Source organism: Aptenodytes patagonicus, chromosome 11 (genome assembly GCF_965638725.1).
Source record: "Aptenodytes patagonicus chromosome 11, bAptPat1.pri.cur, whole genome shotgun sequence".
Classification (NCBI taxonomy): domain Eukaryota; kingdom Metazoa; phylum Chordata; class Aves; order Sphenisciformes; family Spheniscidae; genus Aptenodytes; species Aptenodytes patagonicus.
Window position 1 is genome coordinate 21,637,249 of NC_134959.1, and position 17,462 is coordinate 21,654,710.

Sequence of the window (17,462 nt, forward strand, 5' to 3'; positions counted from 1 at the left end):
GGTCAGGAACCGCAGGGCAAACTATGTCCCTGTAGACAGCCGATGTAACTAAGGAAACAAACGGCATCAGGTAACTTTAGCGAGGTCAGAATTTCGTCTTTACAGTAGGAAGTGGAATTCAGTACACATTAGTAAAAAGCAATTAGTAAAAATGGCTTGCTTGTAAGTGGGTGTGAGATTGTTCTGTTAACTGAGGTGTACGTGTGAAAACTATCTATATGACATTATCCTTGTTCACCTCAGAGGAGAAAGGTATTGCAGCCCATTAAAAATGCTTGTAATTAAGGGAGCAAGGGCTAACAGACCACAGGCATAGCCACAACTGATCTGTCCTCTCCATATAGATGAGGTTAAGTATTGGATCAAAGATCAGCCGTTTTCAGTGGTGATGGATCTTACTTCTGCTGTAAAAGTAAATCTAAAAGTAAAATGTAAGCTTACACAGTCAGAAGATAAAGGAAACCTTGAGGTTTCACCTGAAAAGAGAAGAGCACATGCAAATCATTAAAATTTTAGATAATCAATGAAGTTTTTCTGTTCACTGCAGCAACTTTGGAAGCTTTCTGTGTAAAGCAGACTCCAGAATCATTTAAATCTTAAAATTAAGATTAGGGCTCATGCTGCAATCATTGCTACTGTCAAAAAGAAAAAAAAAAAAAGGTTATTTCTAGGAGGATTTTCTTTTAGATGTTTTTGTTCTGTCAATTTAAAAGCAGTGAGATTGCACACACGAGAGCAAGATAACTCGGTAATCTTTACAAATAGTTTTTTCATTTTACGGTTCCTAGTAAGATAGATAGTTTTTAGATTATACCATTAGTGCTGAATCCTGTTTTCTTGACTTCGCTCAATTCCTTTTAAATGTAACTATTCTTGCGTTTCTTTGGTATGAAAACAGCAATCTTAGTTTTAAAATAAATTCTTCTGGATGATACAGTCTTATTTTTTACATCCTCAACTACAGTAAAATCCTTTCCAGATATCCTTGACTCTTTCCTCTCTTTTATTCTACTTGTGTTTATTGTTTCTTTTAAAATTCTTGTCACCCTTTCACTTATCCATGTAAGATTTCACTTGCAACCTGTCATGCCAATATAGACAAACAGCATCCCTGGAGACCCTGGCGTGTTACATGCTGAAGTCTTCTGTGTTTTCTTCTCCTCTGTAATGTGTCATCAGCAATTAAAATAATTTAGAATTTGACCTGTTATCTGGGTCATTTTGAATGAATTAGAAACCGCAGATGTCTCAGTGCTGACTCCGTTTTGGAGAAAGTCTCTCTCACAAGAGCTCTTTCTATTTTTAATGTGTCCCTTTTGCGCGTTCCCATGGAAATGTACGGGCCGTTCTAATCATAATCCAACATGTAAAATATTCAACGCCTTGACAGAATATTCAGCAGCTTTTAAGCATTCTGATTTCTCTCCTTCCATTTTTGTCTCGCCTCTTTAGCCTGGAGTGATAGACAAGTTTACAAGTGACACAAAACCCATTATTAACAAAGTGGCTTCTGCAGCAGAAAATAAAGGATTGTTTGAAGAAGCTGCAAAACTCTATGACCTTGCAAAGGTAAATATCTTATGTGTGCTGCCTTAAATATGTACCTGGTTCACCATTTTTTCCCCAAACATTCTCCCTGTGATTAGGAGGTTAAATTTCGTCTCGGAGATTGAATTGCCCTTATTCAAGCAGATTATTTCTGCTGCTGTTAAAGCAGAGCCATTGGCTGCATGGAGAGAGGTTTCAGTGAGCAAACCCGGATGGATTGTGCTCCAGCCCATTCTGATTTAAGACATCCTGGTTCTTGATCAGTGTGGTCTTTTGAAGAGATTGCCCCATGCATGATTTTATTCTGGCTGGTGAAGTTATTTACCTGGGGTGTGCTCTTGCAATTTCATAGATGTTGAATTGAAGTCTAAAATAGTTGGGCTTTGTAGTGAGGACTCTTGTTTCCTTTTGAAATATATTTGAAATAAAAGTGGATACAACCATAGCCACTATTTTAGAGGAAAAATAGGGGAAAATACTTTTTCACATGAGCCAGCAGCATTATGTTGCTCGTAGCTAATATGATCATGACTCTTTATGGGAGGGAGGCATCTCTGAGCTTGCACTAGGCACCACTGCATGAGACCTTTCTGCTTTTTCAAGGAGATTAAAACGCTACGTCCCACCGTGCTCCTTTTATTTGTGTGTAACTTTAATACCGACAGAACCCTGACAAAGTTTTAGAACTGATGAACAAGCTCCTCAGTCCCGTCGTTCCCCAGATTGGCACTCCCCAGTCGAACAAAGAGCGGTTGAAGAACATGGCCCATTCCATTGCTGAGAGGTAAGACAAGGGGGCAGGACTGGGTGATTCACCTGGACCTGACCTGGGACTGTCAGTTCAGTGGGTATTAGTTCCTGACTTTGTTTCTGCTGGCTGGACTGTGGCGTCCACAGCGATGTATTCAGGAAGACAGAAAAGAGGTCAGAATTTACCCTGCCCTGCTGGTGATGGCTTGCAGTACTGAAACTAGAAACGTAATCTTCAGGGGCAGGTCAGGTAAATTTGGCAAGAAGCTTTATCTGTAGGTGAACCAGGAAGAGGGAATTGCAGGATTGCCAACTGGAGATGGAGTCTATTAAGGAGCAATAAATATAATGAATTGTATGGTTTAGATAATTTCTAAAGCAAAATACCATAACAGTTGCAGAATCATTGCACACAATTCACTTGTTTGAAATAGTATTGAGAGAGCTACAAAACCAGTGATTCTGAGTTGTAACAGCAGAGCGGTGAGTTCAGTAGCTGTCTGAAAATTTTATTTCACTGCTGCTTTAATGAAAGCTAAAAAGGGAACATTTAAGCTGAGGTGTGTATATGGCTAATGTAACCAGTGGACCTCATTTCCATAGCCTGTTACTTTAGGAAAGTGCCATGTGGTGTTTAGAAAAGAGAGAGGAATGGAAGTGACCAAAAGGACTGTCACCTGCAGTGTCGGTGTGCTAATTAGGATACGTGTTTGAGAGACATCAGTGCTCAAGATTCATTAGCAGCTAGAAATGAGGAATAACCTGCTTCTGAAAGGTTGTAATTGCAAAATAGCTTTGGGATTTTTTTAAATCATCTTCCTGTGGTGCGTTTTGTCACAGTGACTGCCATGGACAATTCCTATATTTTACTGGAGCAAAATGCGGGTACCTGTGAGAAACGTCTTACTGCTTTTCTTCAAAAATTCTGGCGGGGAGAGAATAAAAATAAACCAAGCACGCTTGCCGGCACTTTGAAATTGGGAAGACAAATACAGAAATGTCTTGATTTCAGTCAGAGGCCTTTGCCTTTCTTCTTTTGACAAGTGGCATTTGCCAGTCACTCCTTCAGTCAGCCTTTCCTTCATTTAGTCAGCCTGCAGACTGAGTGAAAATTGGTGCCGTATTGACTTGGTGAGCGACTCCTTTGGTAGCAGATATGAAGGAGAATTAAACCTATGGCTTGAGTTTAAGCTTGAGCAAAGGCTGTAATGGGCTTTGTTTTGCTACTTGCTTTGATTTGTATGAGAGCGCTAAGTATTACTGTTCAATAATGCCACTTTACAGCTGCAAACCTTCATGACTGCAAAGGCAGAACGGTTCTGATTAGCTCATCTTCTTGCCAATTAAATGTAATACAGGGCTCTTCTTCATGTACCATACTGCAGACAGTACTGTACTGACGCAGCTTTCCTCCTGTGCGTTCTTGTGAAGTTTTTGGAACGGGGAGACACCCAACAGAAAAGGCCGAGAGGCTACCTGGCTTCCTCCTCTGCAGCAGCAGAGCTCTTACTATTAACCTTGAGGAAGGAGCTCCTTTCTGACCTTGTGCTGTTAGGAGTGAGAGCAGACGGCCCTCCAATTCATCTCCTAGCAAGTGTAGCTAGAGAGAGCAGGCAGAAGCGTCTAATCCATTTTTAAGTCTTAACGTCTTGCCTGAAGCAGGCAGTTGTGCTGGAGAACTGTCTGCTGTAAAACAGCGTGTTAGAACATGCTTGTACAGCGCTTGCCTTGCAGCTCTCTGGTTCCTGTCACTGTTCTCCCCACGAATATGGGAGGTTTAAACATCTAAAAGGAAACAAATGCTGGATTTGATGGAAAACTAGAAGCGAATGAAAATATTTTTTAAAAGCCACAACCTGTGAAAATTCTGCCTCCTGGTTAAGGAAAATTAAAGCTGTCCTTTGTCAGATGCCTTCTGTCCTTGTGCTTGATGTCTTGGCTTGCAAGAATTGCAAGAGCACGTTTACAAATGGTTGCCATTTTGCACAATAAAATTGTAAAACAATTTCTTTCAGGTACAAAGCTCAGGGGATAAGCGCAAAGAAATCCGTTGACTCTACGTTCTACCTTCTGCTAGACTTAATCACGTTTTTTGATGAATATCACGCCGGTCACATTGACAGGGCCTTTGATGTAAGTTTGAAGAGTTCTGTTTGAAGTGCAGCCTTCCTAATGCCCTTGAAAGCCCAGAATGTCTCAAATAACATCACTTAAAACAAAAAATTATATTTAATGAGTTAGAAGGTGCTGCAGTGCTGTAGGAATTTTAAAAATGTGTTTCTTCCCTGTTGCTTGATAATCAGGAAGATCTTTCTGGAGCTATTTTATAGACATTGAACAAAATACTCCTGCTACTCAACAAAGTGAGGAGATAAACCAATAAATAGCAATGAAATGATTTCTCTTGAATGGAATCAGGAGCGTTTCGTTAACACTTCAAAAACATACTTTTAGTGTATGGTACATAGAACGTTGATTACCTACCCTGATTCCTGCTCTTCTTTTTGAAGATTATTGAACGCCTAAAGCTTGTACCTCTTAGCCAAGATTGCGTGGAGGAGAGAGTTGCTGCCTTCCGGAATTTCAGCGATGAAGTAAGTGATGTCTCTTGGTTTTAGCTTCCGAAAGCCTTTTGCTTTGTTAAAAGAATCTTAAAACCTTGTCATCTCATTGTTCTCATTCTTTAATGGGGAAATAGGATGGAATTATTTTGCATTCGTACAAGTAGATTCTTGGCTTGCAACTTTTTCTCCTCAGTGCTGCTCTTTGGAGCGCTAAAATTCCCTACCCATAAATCCTGTCTCCATTTTGCAGAAGGCATCTGCACATCTGAATCTCTCTGAACTTACTGAGTTTGATTCAAGAATTCGGAATATTGAAAACTTCAACTGTTTTGCTGACTTAGTTCTTCTGTGCTCTTAATGCTCACCGAACATTTGTAGGGTCTTGTGTTTCCTTCCCTCCGTATCAGAGGGACTCATGTATTTTTGGGTATTAGCAGATGAAGCGTATGAAGCATAATGGAAGGCTATTATTGCTCTTGAACTGTTTTAACTGGAGGGTGACACTTCTCTTTTAGACAGTGTTTGGAGGGTTTTTGTGTATTCAGGTGATTTGGGTTTTATCTGAACTGTTGCTATCAGACATGAAGGTGCAGCTATTATGCATGTCTGTCTCAAAACTCTGGGTAACTTTTTTTTGCCAGGTGGTACAGTCACAGCAGGGGTAACCATTAAATGTATGACTCTTATATGAGTAAATATCAACCATATCAACCATTGCTTGGTTTTCTGATGTCGTATAGCAAGGGTAATGATTCTGTCAACCTGCTCTTCATTGCAAGATGTCTTTTTTTTTTTCTTCCCCCTTCTTTGTGTAGATCAGGCACAATTTATCTGAGGTCCTGCTTGCAACCATGAATATCTTATTCACCCAGTATAAGAGGATGAAAGGCACAAGCCCAGCCACTCCTGCCAGACCCCAGCGGGTAATGGAAGACAGAGATTCGGTAAGATTATAATCCTCACTGTCTCACAAGTTTTCCTACTTCCTTTTTCCCCTGATTTCAAGGGTTTTGGCTTCAAATAGCTGTGAATATCTAATGGTCTTCGCTTTTGACTTGCTCAGTTACTTAGAGTCTTAGACTACTCAGCTTGCTCAGTTACTTAGAGTCTTCAGACTAGTCTCTCATAACTTCCAGCTTTATGTAAAGAAAGGACATTGCTCTAAATGGCATTGAGCTAATTAAGGTATATTACACTATATATCCACCTCCTAGCAAGAGAAGACAAGTGTTCAGTTTGCTTCTTGGTGGGATCTTAAATAGTTGACAGATGTGGACAGTGCAGTGTCTCTAGGATGGTTGGTGTTGCTGCCTTGACAACTGAGCTGTTGTTTTTCAAGAACCTGATTTCCACTCCTTTCATTTGAGTTAGTGCCCGGTTTGTGTAAAACAGATTTCTGGTGGAAAGGCCTTCCTTGACTCCTCTCCTTGGCTTGCTTCTGTAGTGACACGGGCTGACATTTTCAAAGTGTCCTCGGGCAATACACCAGGATGCTCAAGTGCATTCGCTTGGTGAATGGCTGTAGCAGTTTGCCAGTGTTGTTCTGCTGCCTCTGCAGCAGCGGGCAGCTTCCAGGTGCGGTGGTGCTTGGTCTGGCTGCCTGGTTTAAATGGCTGACAACAGTGGGTTTGACTTCACTGCTAGAGTTGGTGCTGAAGCATTTCCCTCGCCCGCTGATAGGAGCCTACACCTTCAGCAAGCCTCAAAATAGGCGCCACTTAAAGGGCACAGCCAGATTTGTGGGCACTCGCCTGTCAACGTGCTGTGTTGAGCAGAAGGGTTCTCAGCTTAGCTGTCATCGGGTTTGGTCTTGTAGCTCTTAAGTTAAAGCTGCCACAGGCGCTTGAAAACCAAGGCCAAACCACTCATCCTGTCTTAGAGATTAGGAAATAAGTATCAACTCCTTTTGAGAATGAAAACCAACTCGGGCCACAGCCAGCTTTATTCCAGGCTTTAGTCATCTGCAAAAGTGCCTTTGATCTGTAAATTGCAATATTGGTAAAAGTCTCGGTAGCATTTTTAAATTACATCAGAAAATGAAAGGCTTTTGATACAGCTTTTGTCTTTGGGGTACAGTCTGTGTGTGAGCTTACGGGATCCTGTCTTGCAACTACACTTGTACTCTAGGCTGGCAACACTGGAGAAGGATGCATGCTGCTTGGGCTTCTCCCACCTTAAATTCTGCACGTGTGAAGATGTCCCAGGCTAATGCAATCTGTTACCTGCTCTGTGTGTTCACAAGGTTGGCCTGAGCAAACAGCCCTAGCTCCTTGCTTTCCAAGTGAGCCATTTATTTTGGTTTTGTGATTTCAGTCTTGTGCCTTATGTAGAAGCATTTACCGTCTCCATAGGGGTGTAATGCTGTCAGTTGTCATCTCAGTATGACTACCGTGACTGTGGCCTACCGAAGATTGTTGGGCTGATTGGTGATGGGATCAGCAGCTTTGCTGGCAGGAGTTTGTGTAGAAGGAAGCCACCATGACATCATATCATATCAACAGCGTGCCTGTTACCAGTGTGCTCAGTGTGAGCGTGTTTCATAAACGTGCTCTGCACTCTCGTGCTGTTACAGTTGTGGAGATCAGCTGATGGTGTGCCTTGCTAAAAACCCTTGAAAGTTTTCTTTTTTTTGGGCTTCGAGTTTTGTTAATCAAGCTTCTGGCCTTGTGGTGGGATCTCATGGCAGCAGGGTATCAACGGTGTTGGAGACACAGGGTTTCTGAGTCAGGGATCTCTGGCTGCTGTGTGCAATAAAAGCTGCGCTTAACTGTCAGAGGGGACAAGTGCCTGCTGTCTCTGCAGTCAGGGAGGTGATAAGAGAATAGCTATGTGACCGTACTGTCAGAAGGGAGCACAAGTCTGCTAATGTAGGATTAGCTAGAGAGAAAAAATCTACAGCCCTGTAGCTCCCGGCTGCCTAAAGATTTGCACACACAGAAAAATACCAGGTGTGGGCACATGGAAAGCAGGGTAAGAATAGCTTTAGCCTGTGTTCCCCTTCTTTCTTACCCTGAAGAATTTCCTCCAAGGCTGCAGGAGCAGGGAATCTAGATTGCTTCAGTTTCCCTGTCTGGGCAGCAACTCGGGGGATTTTAATGGTGGGAAGAAATGAGGGCATTTCAAATGTGAGAAGAGAGGTGTTTCTTCAGCAAAATCTCCCCGTTCACCTGAACAGAGACAGCAGATACGAGCTTCTGCAGGCTGTGCTTGGCAAGAATTTTTCTTTTGAACTTCTCTGGGAGAAAGCAACTTTTCCTTTTTCCACGGGGAAGCAAATTTTAGGGGAATTCCAGAAGCTTTAACAATCTCAGCCCATTGCCCAGTAGACAGTGCAAGAGAAAAATGACCTTTCCTTGAATAGGTCTTTGAAATCCCTGGGTTTTCTCTAGATCCATGGGAGCAGACAGATTCAAATCCCTCTGTTCATCAGAAGGATTTGAAAACACAAGATAGTAGCTGTTCGTAAGTCTGAGGCTTATTCCAGGTAGCAGGGAACAGAGTCCCCCAGAGTAGGAACACATGGCTCTTGAATTTGCCCTCCGGTGGCAAGCACTGGTCTGCTGACCGCTCTAAGCGGGATCCTGCTGTAATGGCTAGGGAGTAGATGGGCTTTGGCAGGAATAGCGTGGACCTGACAGCAAGGGCAGGATGGAGAGGAGTAGTACTTCTGGAGCCCCCTGAGCCCAGTAATGCTCTCTGCTGGAACGTCTCCTGTCCCACTTTGGAGACGAAATGGGCTTTATTTAGAAATTATCAGGTTTGGAGTCGGAGCTGGCACTTCATACATTTTGTTTATTTCAAAAAATGAAATTACCTAAGCTGTGTTTTGAGTCTCTTCTTTTTTTTTTTTTTTTTTAAATGTATATACATTAATTAGTTTTGGGAATGAGAGAGCAAAATCCTGTCCCACTTGGCCTGATCCATTTTGTCAGATTTCGGGCAGAGATCGCACCGAGCCCGGACTGCAGTGCCGGAAACCATGGCTGCGGTGACAGCCCTGACCCAGATGCTGTGAGTGCATGACAGCAATGTCATGCTCCCTGCCCCGATCTGGGGTGGTGAACTCTCTGGAGCAGCCCAAGGGCGTTATCTCGGCGGTGAAATTAGGTCATGAAAGGAATGGAATTCTTTTTTTTATTTATTTGTGGTCTTATTTTAAATCGCAAGTGACTCTTAACATTCATTAAGTAATTACAGCCAATAGAACATCTAGACCTCCAGGCCGCTCTTAACCTCTGCAAACCTCTGTTCGTTCTTCCTGAAGTATTGCAAACTATCATGTTGTTTTGATTTTTAAAAATAGACCAGCTCTAGTATCATTGCTACCGAAAAGGTAAAGGGAACAGTAACTTGCACTGCTCCTAAGCCTTTCTTAGTCACAGTGAGAGTTTTTGTCTCTTTAATTCCAAAGAGTCAGACACCTTGACATGCTTTTTTTTTGTCTACCACCTGTTTTGACCTCCACTGAAAAAGTAGCAGGTCAGACATAATTACATGACCTCGCTGTGTAACAGATTTGGAAGCAGACTAGAAGAAGTGTTGACTGTGACTGGAATTGTACAAGCAATTTTCAGGCCACCTTGTTAAGCGGCCAATGCATTGGTGTTAACTAGGTGGTAACTTACAGCCAGGGAAACTGTCCTGGGAGCTTTCAGCAATTGGGTCATTCTCAGTTTTGCTGCTTACTCCAGAGGCCCGCTGATGTGCTGCGCTGCTTTCTGGCGTTCCTCAGCTGCGGCACTTCAGGAAGGGAGGAGTGCCTCCCACTGCATCGCTGCCTGTGCCGTTTGCAGCTCCAGCTGCTCATCCATCCTCGGCCAGACAGGAATACAGCGCAAGGTGGGAACTCTGCTCTGTATTTCAGCCAGGCCACTGGGCTTCGCAGACAGTCACGGCTTTCCTTCAGACAGGATAATGGAAACGGAAAATTAAATGGCTGTGATCTCAGTGCTAAAGAAAACTTACTTTCCTGCCCCATGTGTAAAGCTGAAGGTTTTTTGCACAGCTGAAGCAGTAGCATTTAGACAGCGTCTTGAAACAAACGGATGAGCATCCCAGCTTTTCCATTATCAGCTTCCAAAGCTCCTCTGTCGCCATTGAATAACTGACTGGTTTAACATCACCCTGAAAAAGGGGTAGAATTGCTCAGATGGGCACGAGGGATGGTGTTTATAAGTGTTCCCAGCTGTGTAACGGGCTTCGGTCACTTCTCAGTTTGTAAATTCCTGCTGTCAGACTTACCGTCTGCGTGCCCACAGCAACCAAAGCTGCTTCAGCTTTCTCGGCAGTCAGTAAATTAAAGGAAGATTTGAACAGTAGGATCTTCTAGTGCAGTAATTTAGAGATGCTTAATATTTAAGAAGAAAACACTGTGAGCAATCAAAACAATCAGTCTGCACAGTTTTCCATAAAGATTTGGGCTCTCTGTATTCTCCTGACCTCTGCCAGTTATCGGAATGATTTTCCTTTTCATTTACTAACGGTTTTAACAAACGAAACAAATTATTCCTGAATTCCTTCAGCTCTTACGTAGCCTTCTGGTGCGCAAGAAGGGGTTTGGTTACTTTAGGCAAAGGTCTCTGAATGTACTTGGTTACATCTACGTTCATTGTGTTACGGAATGAAGAGCCTTTAAGGATGTTGGTATGTTGTAGGTGATGCTGGAGACCTCCAGGTGCCTGTGGCACCACCGGTTTGTTTCTAGTGCCTTCTGCTTTGAGAATGTTAACGCTGCATTTCAGCAGGGTCAACTTTATATTTTGCAAGGTGGGAAAGAATCCTGTTGCCCTGGGAAAACCCACTTCATGCAGAAATTACAAGATTGCTGCAGTGCAGCAACACCCCACGTTGTTGAAAATGTGTTTTCTTGGGTAATTTTAAATAAATGGGATTTTTCTTTTTTTAAGCAAAAGGGTAACTCAATATGCCTTTAATGGTTGGAAAAGGAAATAATTTGATTTCCTTCCAAATGCGGAGATACATTATCCAGAGAGCAGCTCTGAGAAATAAAGATTACATTAACTTGTTTGAAAAGGCAAGTGTTCACCTCATGGCTAACTCAGCTTTCATCGTGGGTTTTTGACACTACAGTAACTGTACTTTATTTTTCTGTTTTTAGCAACTTCGATCTCAAGCTCGTGCACTGATAACGTTTGCTGGAACGATCCCTTACAGAACATCGGGAGACACGAACGCAAGACTGGTGCAAATGGAGGTCCTTATGAATTAGCAGAGAAGCTTTTGCTTAGGGTTGCAGCAACCTGTGCCTGTCTTTAGTACGTTCAGAGGGTGGGACCAGTATCGTTTTGTATTCTGTATTTTTGTTGATGGAAATAAATTTCTTTGATTTCTATTTGTTTTTGACATTTTCATTTTCACTGATTTTTGTGTTTTTCTGTTTTTATTCATTTTATTTTAAATTGGTTTTTATATTTAGAAAATTATTCTTAATAAGTTAATGGGCTATGCAGAGAAAGACGACATAGATCTGCAGTAGGGAGGTGAACGAGCAATTTTGTAGCAGAAGAGGAAGTGGAGAAGAAAACTTTGTTTTAATGCTTGCTGAACATACAGCTTGGAAATTTTAGGGTTTTTTGTTTTTTTGAATGCATGTTAAGTGTTGAAAATCTGTTTATGATACCCCACACGCGTGACACGCTGCTGTCAGTCCATAACGTTGTCTTGTGTGGCGTACGTGTTTATGCGGTGCAAACGAGCTCTGTGTGCTGCAGAGACTCCTGTACGCTTAACGAGGTTTTCAACTCTTGGGTCGGTGTCTCGGATGTACACAGCTCTGCAAATCCTGGAGCTCTGCTGAAGCTTTTGCAGGAGCAGCTGGGATTGGAAACAGGTATATTTTGGTGGGAGAGTTTTTTGTGATCGACACAGGAGTTTTTTTAGCCAGTTGCATTCAAAATGATCCCATATCGAGTTCACCAGGAGAAGTAAGGGAGCTGACCAGAGAAGTCCAAGTGTGGATGCACTGGGCATGGGTGGATATTACTGTTGGTTTGGTGGGAAACCTGAGCCCCATTGAAGCGAAGGGCATTAAAAAATGCTTAGCTTTAAATGTTTTGAGCTACAATTAAATCGGTGTGAAAGCCCAGGGAGCATGTTATAGTATAAGCTTTTCTCTGTAACACAGCTGCCTATCTTTGAAGTGAAATGGGAGGAATGTTGGTGGTTACTCTTACTGCTCCCTGCGCACACGCCTTTCTGCACTGCTCCCGTCTTGTCCTCACGCCGTTTGTGTTACTGGGATACGAGAACGCGTGTGGTTCTGGATACAGAACAGGCAACAAAATGTAGGGGCTGATTTCAACCTTTGCATGTTAATAGCTGTCGTGGGAGAGAATTAATCTCCATTTTGCAATGTCCAAGTTTTAATGGCGTGGAGGGATATTTGACTGACTTGATGACAATTTCCTAATTACTTTTTCCACCAGAAATGTCATAGCATAAGTTTTGTCAACCTTTTGGACAGGAGGCAAAGGGATGGCTTGCCAAGCCACCCAAAACCATGTCTCTCGGCATTAGCAAACTGCCTGCAGGGGCTCCCAGCCAATATAGCTAGGGGTTGTGTGTGGCACTGAGTGGTCCTATAGCATGTTCGAGATTGCTTCAGCTGAAGGCTGAAAGAGACCTGGACAACACTCTGCGAGTAAAGGGGCTTTGGTGAGTTACCAAGGAGTTATTGGGGGGGGTGGAATTGAATTGCCTAACAAAATGTCAACAGGTGAGTGTGGAAAGCTTTATTAGTTATTGCTGTTTCTGGCGTATTCCTGTGTGAATGCTTCTTGGCATGTCTCAGTTGAAAATTCACCCAATTCCCTGGAGAACAGGTTACCAAAAAGTAGGTGGCAGAGCAAGGCATCTTTCCTGACGCTTGCAGACAGTCCTGGTTGGACCAGGGTTGTCCCAGGTACGATCCTGCAGGATAAACCCTGCTCCTGTGTTTTTCCTGCTGGCACTCAGCCCCTGTCCCTGAGTTACTCCGAGCATCAAACCATCTCACGTACAGAGAGGCTGGCGAGTCTGTACCTGTCCTCAGGCAACCACTGACCTGAGCAAGAGAGGGACAGCGTCTGCTGGAGTCTATTCGGGAAGGGTGAAGGCCACCTTCCCCGCTGTAATTCCCTCTCCCCGCTCCACGCAGGGACAGAAGTCCTTTGGGGCTCAGCTCTTACCGCCGCCATTTGCAGGACCTTGTTCTCCTGTCTTTTGCCCGGCCCCTGCTCAGCTGAGCTATCGTGCTGCCTCACTGGCATGTTTCTGATGTCAAACGTTGAACCGAGGGACCTTTTAAAAACAGCGAGTTGCCCTTTTTCTGTCTGCCCTTTAAGGACAGCTATAGCAGATGCTTTCCAGTGCTTCTCAGCCTTCATGGGTGTTTGTAAAAGAGAAAATCGATGGCTGTATGCAGTTTGCTCCCTTTGTGGTCAGTGGTTGTGACGCCAGCCTCTGGTCCCTTCTAAGCTAAGCAGAAACTGAATTATTTCATGCTTTGAAAAGCCAGGATGGTCCATCTGTGATGCACGGGCAGAGGATGTAAACGCCAGGGAGTCACAGCCCTGCAACTAACCCTGGAAAGGTAAGGCCCGGCCCCGTTTCAGACAAGATGTGAGAGGTTGTGGGTATAACAGAAGGTGCCACGGATGGTTGGAATTAAATTATTTCTTGTTGATTGCCCTGCGACTTCTTCTTGCTCCTGTGCAGGTTGTGAACGTTGCAGCCCATCCGTCTTCCCGCGTTCCCAGGAGCGGCGGGTTCCAGCTCCACGCCTAGGCCTGGCTTTGGCAAACCTGGCTCTCCTCTGCGCGACTTTTAAGGGCTTTGCTGCATTGAGGTAGATGCTGACGCACGTACTGGTGCTTTGCTGAATAAGGCACCCCTGTGGTTTTCCAGATGTCACTGTTTTCTCTCCACCCCACGCTTACTCTGCTGGAGAGAACAACCTGGTTCTGCTCCCCTGGGTTTCTGACCGGCAGACCTGCTGCTGCTGGAGTGAAGTTCGTAACCCTTTGTACCTTCGCACTCAGACTTTGCTAATGTGCAGGCTTAGCCTTGGCTTTCTAAATATTTCGTCTGCTAGAAGGGCTTTTGGGGTGTCACTAAACTCTTACGTTGCGTTTGGAGCAGCCTGCTCAAAGGTGGTGTCACTAAGCACTCCCTTTACAACAGGGAGTAATGCTCGCTTGTACAGCGTGGCGCTGTCAAGGGCACAGCGAGAGCTACCTCGGTTTTCCTCATGCACAAAGGGCTTCAGTCTGCTCGGACAGCCTCGCGCAGGTCGAGCCGAAAATCGTGATAACGTGCAGCGACGTCTGAGCAAGTTTCTGGTTTGCCAGGCACAGTTTGCAGCAGAGCTGTGGATGTTCGTCTGAGCTGAATCTATTCTTAGTATAAACTGACAAATCGTCTCCAAGTCAGCGGAGCTCTGCCCCTTTGTGCAAGGAAAAAAGTACAGATGAATGCTGCAGATTAAATTTAGGATAATTCCATCTGCTTTTTCCTACTCCGGGACCAATCCTCAGCGATAAAGGTCCTCCAGGTAGATGAGACGCGTGCTAAGGGTGGCTCACTACCTTTGAGTCAAACGCGGCTCACGCTTGCGTTGCCAGAGGAGATTTGGGGAAAGAGTTAGGAGGTGTTTGCCTTGGGAGCGTGTGACGTTCTATCCCGCTATGGGCGCAGCCGCAACATGCAGCGCACCTGGTCCGTTTTCCACAGTTGGCATGGCTCGTCGGTAGTGAAACATCCGCGAGTGCCCTGGTATCAGCACAGCAGTTCTGAACGCTTCGTATTCTGCACGTCCTTCAAACGAGGTCTGAGTTGATGTGGTCTGGATTTACGGGGGAGTTGCAGGGGAATCTAGAAATACTTGTCGTAAATTTCTGCCCTGTGTTACCTGTCCAGTAGGGGAAAAAAACAAGTAAAAGCTCTGCCCAGGGGTTAACCGTGGGCTACTGGTAAAAACTAAACTGAGCTAATGGAAGATCAGCCAGCTCCTGTGAGAATTTAACAGGTGCCAACAAGCAGAAAACCTGCTGAAATGTGCCTCGAGGGCCCCTCCTAAACACTGCTGTGGAGCTGGTGTCAGTGGGTCCTGTCTTCTCAGCTCGGTTTCTTTGGTGTTCGTGGTTTTGTGGGGTTTTTTTATCCCCACCCCACATGAATTCTTCCAAGTATTTTCACACTGGTGCCTGCGCTGTTACCCCGGTGTTCGCTTGGCTCAGCTGGTCGTCCAGTCAGGTCACTGCCTGCAGCCTGCGAGATACGTCCCTACTCCTCTGCCTTTTCATGGTTTTCCCCACTGGCTGCAGATGCTGCATCTCGATCCTGATTTTTTGTTTTCTTTTCCAGACAAATGCTAAATGAGGTGGCTCCTCCGTTCTCCTACCACTGCTGCGTTTGTCTAAGACAGCGCTTGGACCTTGTTCCTTGCAGGAGCTGAAGGAATTATGTTCAGAAAGAATGAATTTAACGGGTGGTTTTTTTTTTTTTTTTTGTTCTTGTTACCCTCTCAACGCTTGTCTCCCCAACCTTAAAAAACCCCAGCCTCTCAAAGAAGCAAGCTGTTTTCCTTCCAGCCTGGAGGAAAGAAGGGGATATTGTCCATTCCAGTTCTGTGTCCCTGGGGTGGGACAGCGCCCAAATACTGCCACTGTTATGTCCCTGTACCGGCATTTTTGTCCTGCTTCTGTCTGGGTCTGAGGTCGGAAGGGATGGAAATACTGTCTGGAAGAGGATGGGAAATGATCCCTTTGGTAAGGTTGCTGGCAGCGGCCTGAATAACCATCTGTTTTCTCTTCCCAGGCTTCCTTCCCTGCAGTGCCGGGGAGTTGAGTCCTGCTCCGCACAGCGGGTTTGCAGCCCCGAGCCCCTGCGTCGTCCACGTGGCCCCTGTCACCCAGGGCGGTAGGTTCCCTCTTCCATGGGGATGGAAACAGGACAATTAAAACTTCATTAAAGTCGGAATATAGCGCTTCGGCAAACTTTAAAAGAAGCCGTAGGTAAAGCATTGCGCCATTCTCTGCCTAACTCGATTCAGGTTCATTTGATACATTTAATAGCCGTAGTGGACCGGGGGATCGGCTGGAAGCGAGGGAAAGCCCTGCAGAAGCAACACAGCAGCCCTTCACTGCGTGAGCGGAGGGCTTGGAGGGACGTGCCACAGAGCTCTCCTCTCCTGCTCGCAGCTCCCAGCGCCGGACGGCCCCGGTATTGTTGCTGCAGCTGGTGTTGTGAATCAGGCCGACGACAAGCGCATCCTACTATCCGGCTATTTCACTACACCAGGGTTGCATCATACCACTCGCTTCGCTCTTCGCCCGGCGTCTGGAGTCCTCCTGTCTTTCCCGGAGCATCTTTGACCATGCTGTGTTTAACAGACACACACACACCCCCCACATTTAAGAGACTCCGTGATTCGTGCTGGTTTGGGCAAGTTAGCGCGTTTGAAATAATGAGGTTCTAAAATAAAGCTGTTTCTGCTGGGCGTGAGTCTGCTGCTGCATCTGTTGTTGTGAGAGGAAGCTGGTGTCCACCTTGCAGGAGGTGTTGCACGAGGTGCCGGAGCGAGGCTTTTTCCTCGTCCCCACCTCACCCTGCTCTGTGTTTGCAAGGCCGGGTACAGGGAATGGCAGTGGCGCTGCCCGTGCCGGCGCGTTTGGCACTGCAACGCCCGGGCGTTACGAGGGCTGAGCCACGCGGGCGCAGGCAGGCGAGCGCTGCGGGCAGGGCTGCCTGTCCTCGGCTTCCCGCGTAAGCAGGTGCACGCCGGCCCACGCGGGGCTTATGCAATTGCGGACGGCGTCTGCTTGTGCACAAACAATACAAGGGGGCTGAAGTGAGTCCTCAAAAAGCAGGTTGAAATTTGTGCGTGAATGCTAAAGACAGCCAGAGGCAGCAGGGCAGGCAGCCCGAATTTTCCATTAACTTGCAAAGCACAGGGGGCTGAAATTCAAATGGGCTCTGGTGCTGCCCTCAAATTTTATTGCCTGCCTTATTTGCTGTCTTCGCCGATCTTATCTGTAACTGCTTTTAAGGGCGCATGTGACACCAGGCTGCAGAAGTATAAAAGACGCCTGTCCCTCCCCCTGTCCTCGCCCGCTGGTGGCTGTACAGTGAACGCTGAGCGGCGGCGCAGCCTCAGCTCGTGTTTTGTGTGATGTGAGGAAGGGTTTAAGTGGTTCATTAAATCGGGGATGGGATTTGGGGGAGTTTTGAACCCTGGGTGCTCAGTGGTTCCCCCCTCCCTGGGATCGGGAGGGGAAGGGGGCTGTGGGGTCGTTGGCGTCTCTGCTGCCCAGCACCGGAGAGCTGCCAGCCCCCAGCCCTGGGCAATCACGGAGGGACCGTGGCTGCCACCGCTCGGTGTCCCCCGGCCTCTCCATCCCCCTTCCCAGCCCCTTGGCATCAGATCCCGGGCAGGGGCATCCCTCCTGTCCCTCGATGTCACGCTCCCCCCTTTCCCCTGGTTTCACCATGAGAAAAAGGGGCCCTTTCCCTTCCCCCATCCAGCACAGCTCAGCACCGCGGGCGGCAACTCGGAGGCCAGCTGAGATGATTTACGGGATCTGCCGGGTCTGGGGCAGTATC

At 45.8% G+C, this 17,462-nt stretch overlaps 1 protein-coding gene across 11 annotated transcripts in view; it reads left to right on the forward strand.

Moving 5' to 3' along the window:
• Positions 1 to 11,214, forward strand: part of NUP93 (nucleoporin 93) — an 84,846-nt gene extending 73,632 nt beyond the window's left edge. For all 11 annotated transcript variants that reach the window (XM_076349393.1, XM_076349391.1, XM_076349394.1 and 8 more), the window contains 6 exons: positions 1,453 to 1,569; positions 2,214 to 2,332; positions 4,314 to 4,431; positions 4,809 to 4,892; positions 5,678 to 5,806; positions 10,981 to 11,214. In XM_076349393.1, the coding sequence (XP_076205508.1) occupies positions 1,453 to 1,569; positions 2,214 to 2,332; positions 4,314 to 4,431; positions 4,809 to 4,892; positions 5,678 to 5,806; positions 10,981 to 11,091 (678 nt within the window). In that variant the 3' untranslated portion in view covers positions 11,092 to 11,214. The remainder of the gene's footprint in view (positions 1 to 1,452; positions 1,570 to 2,213; positions 2,333 to 4,313; positions 4,432 to 4,808; positions 4,893 to 5,677; positions 5,807 to 10,980) is intronic.
• Positions 11,215 to 17,462: the final 6,248 nt, after the last annotated feature.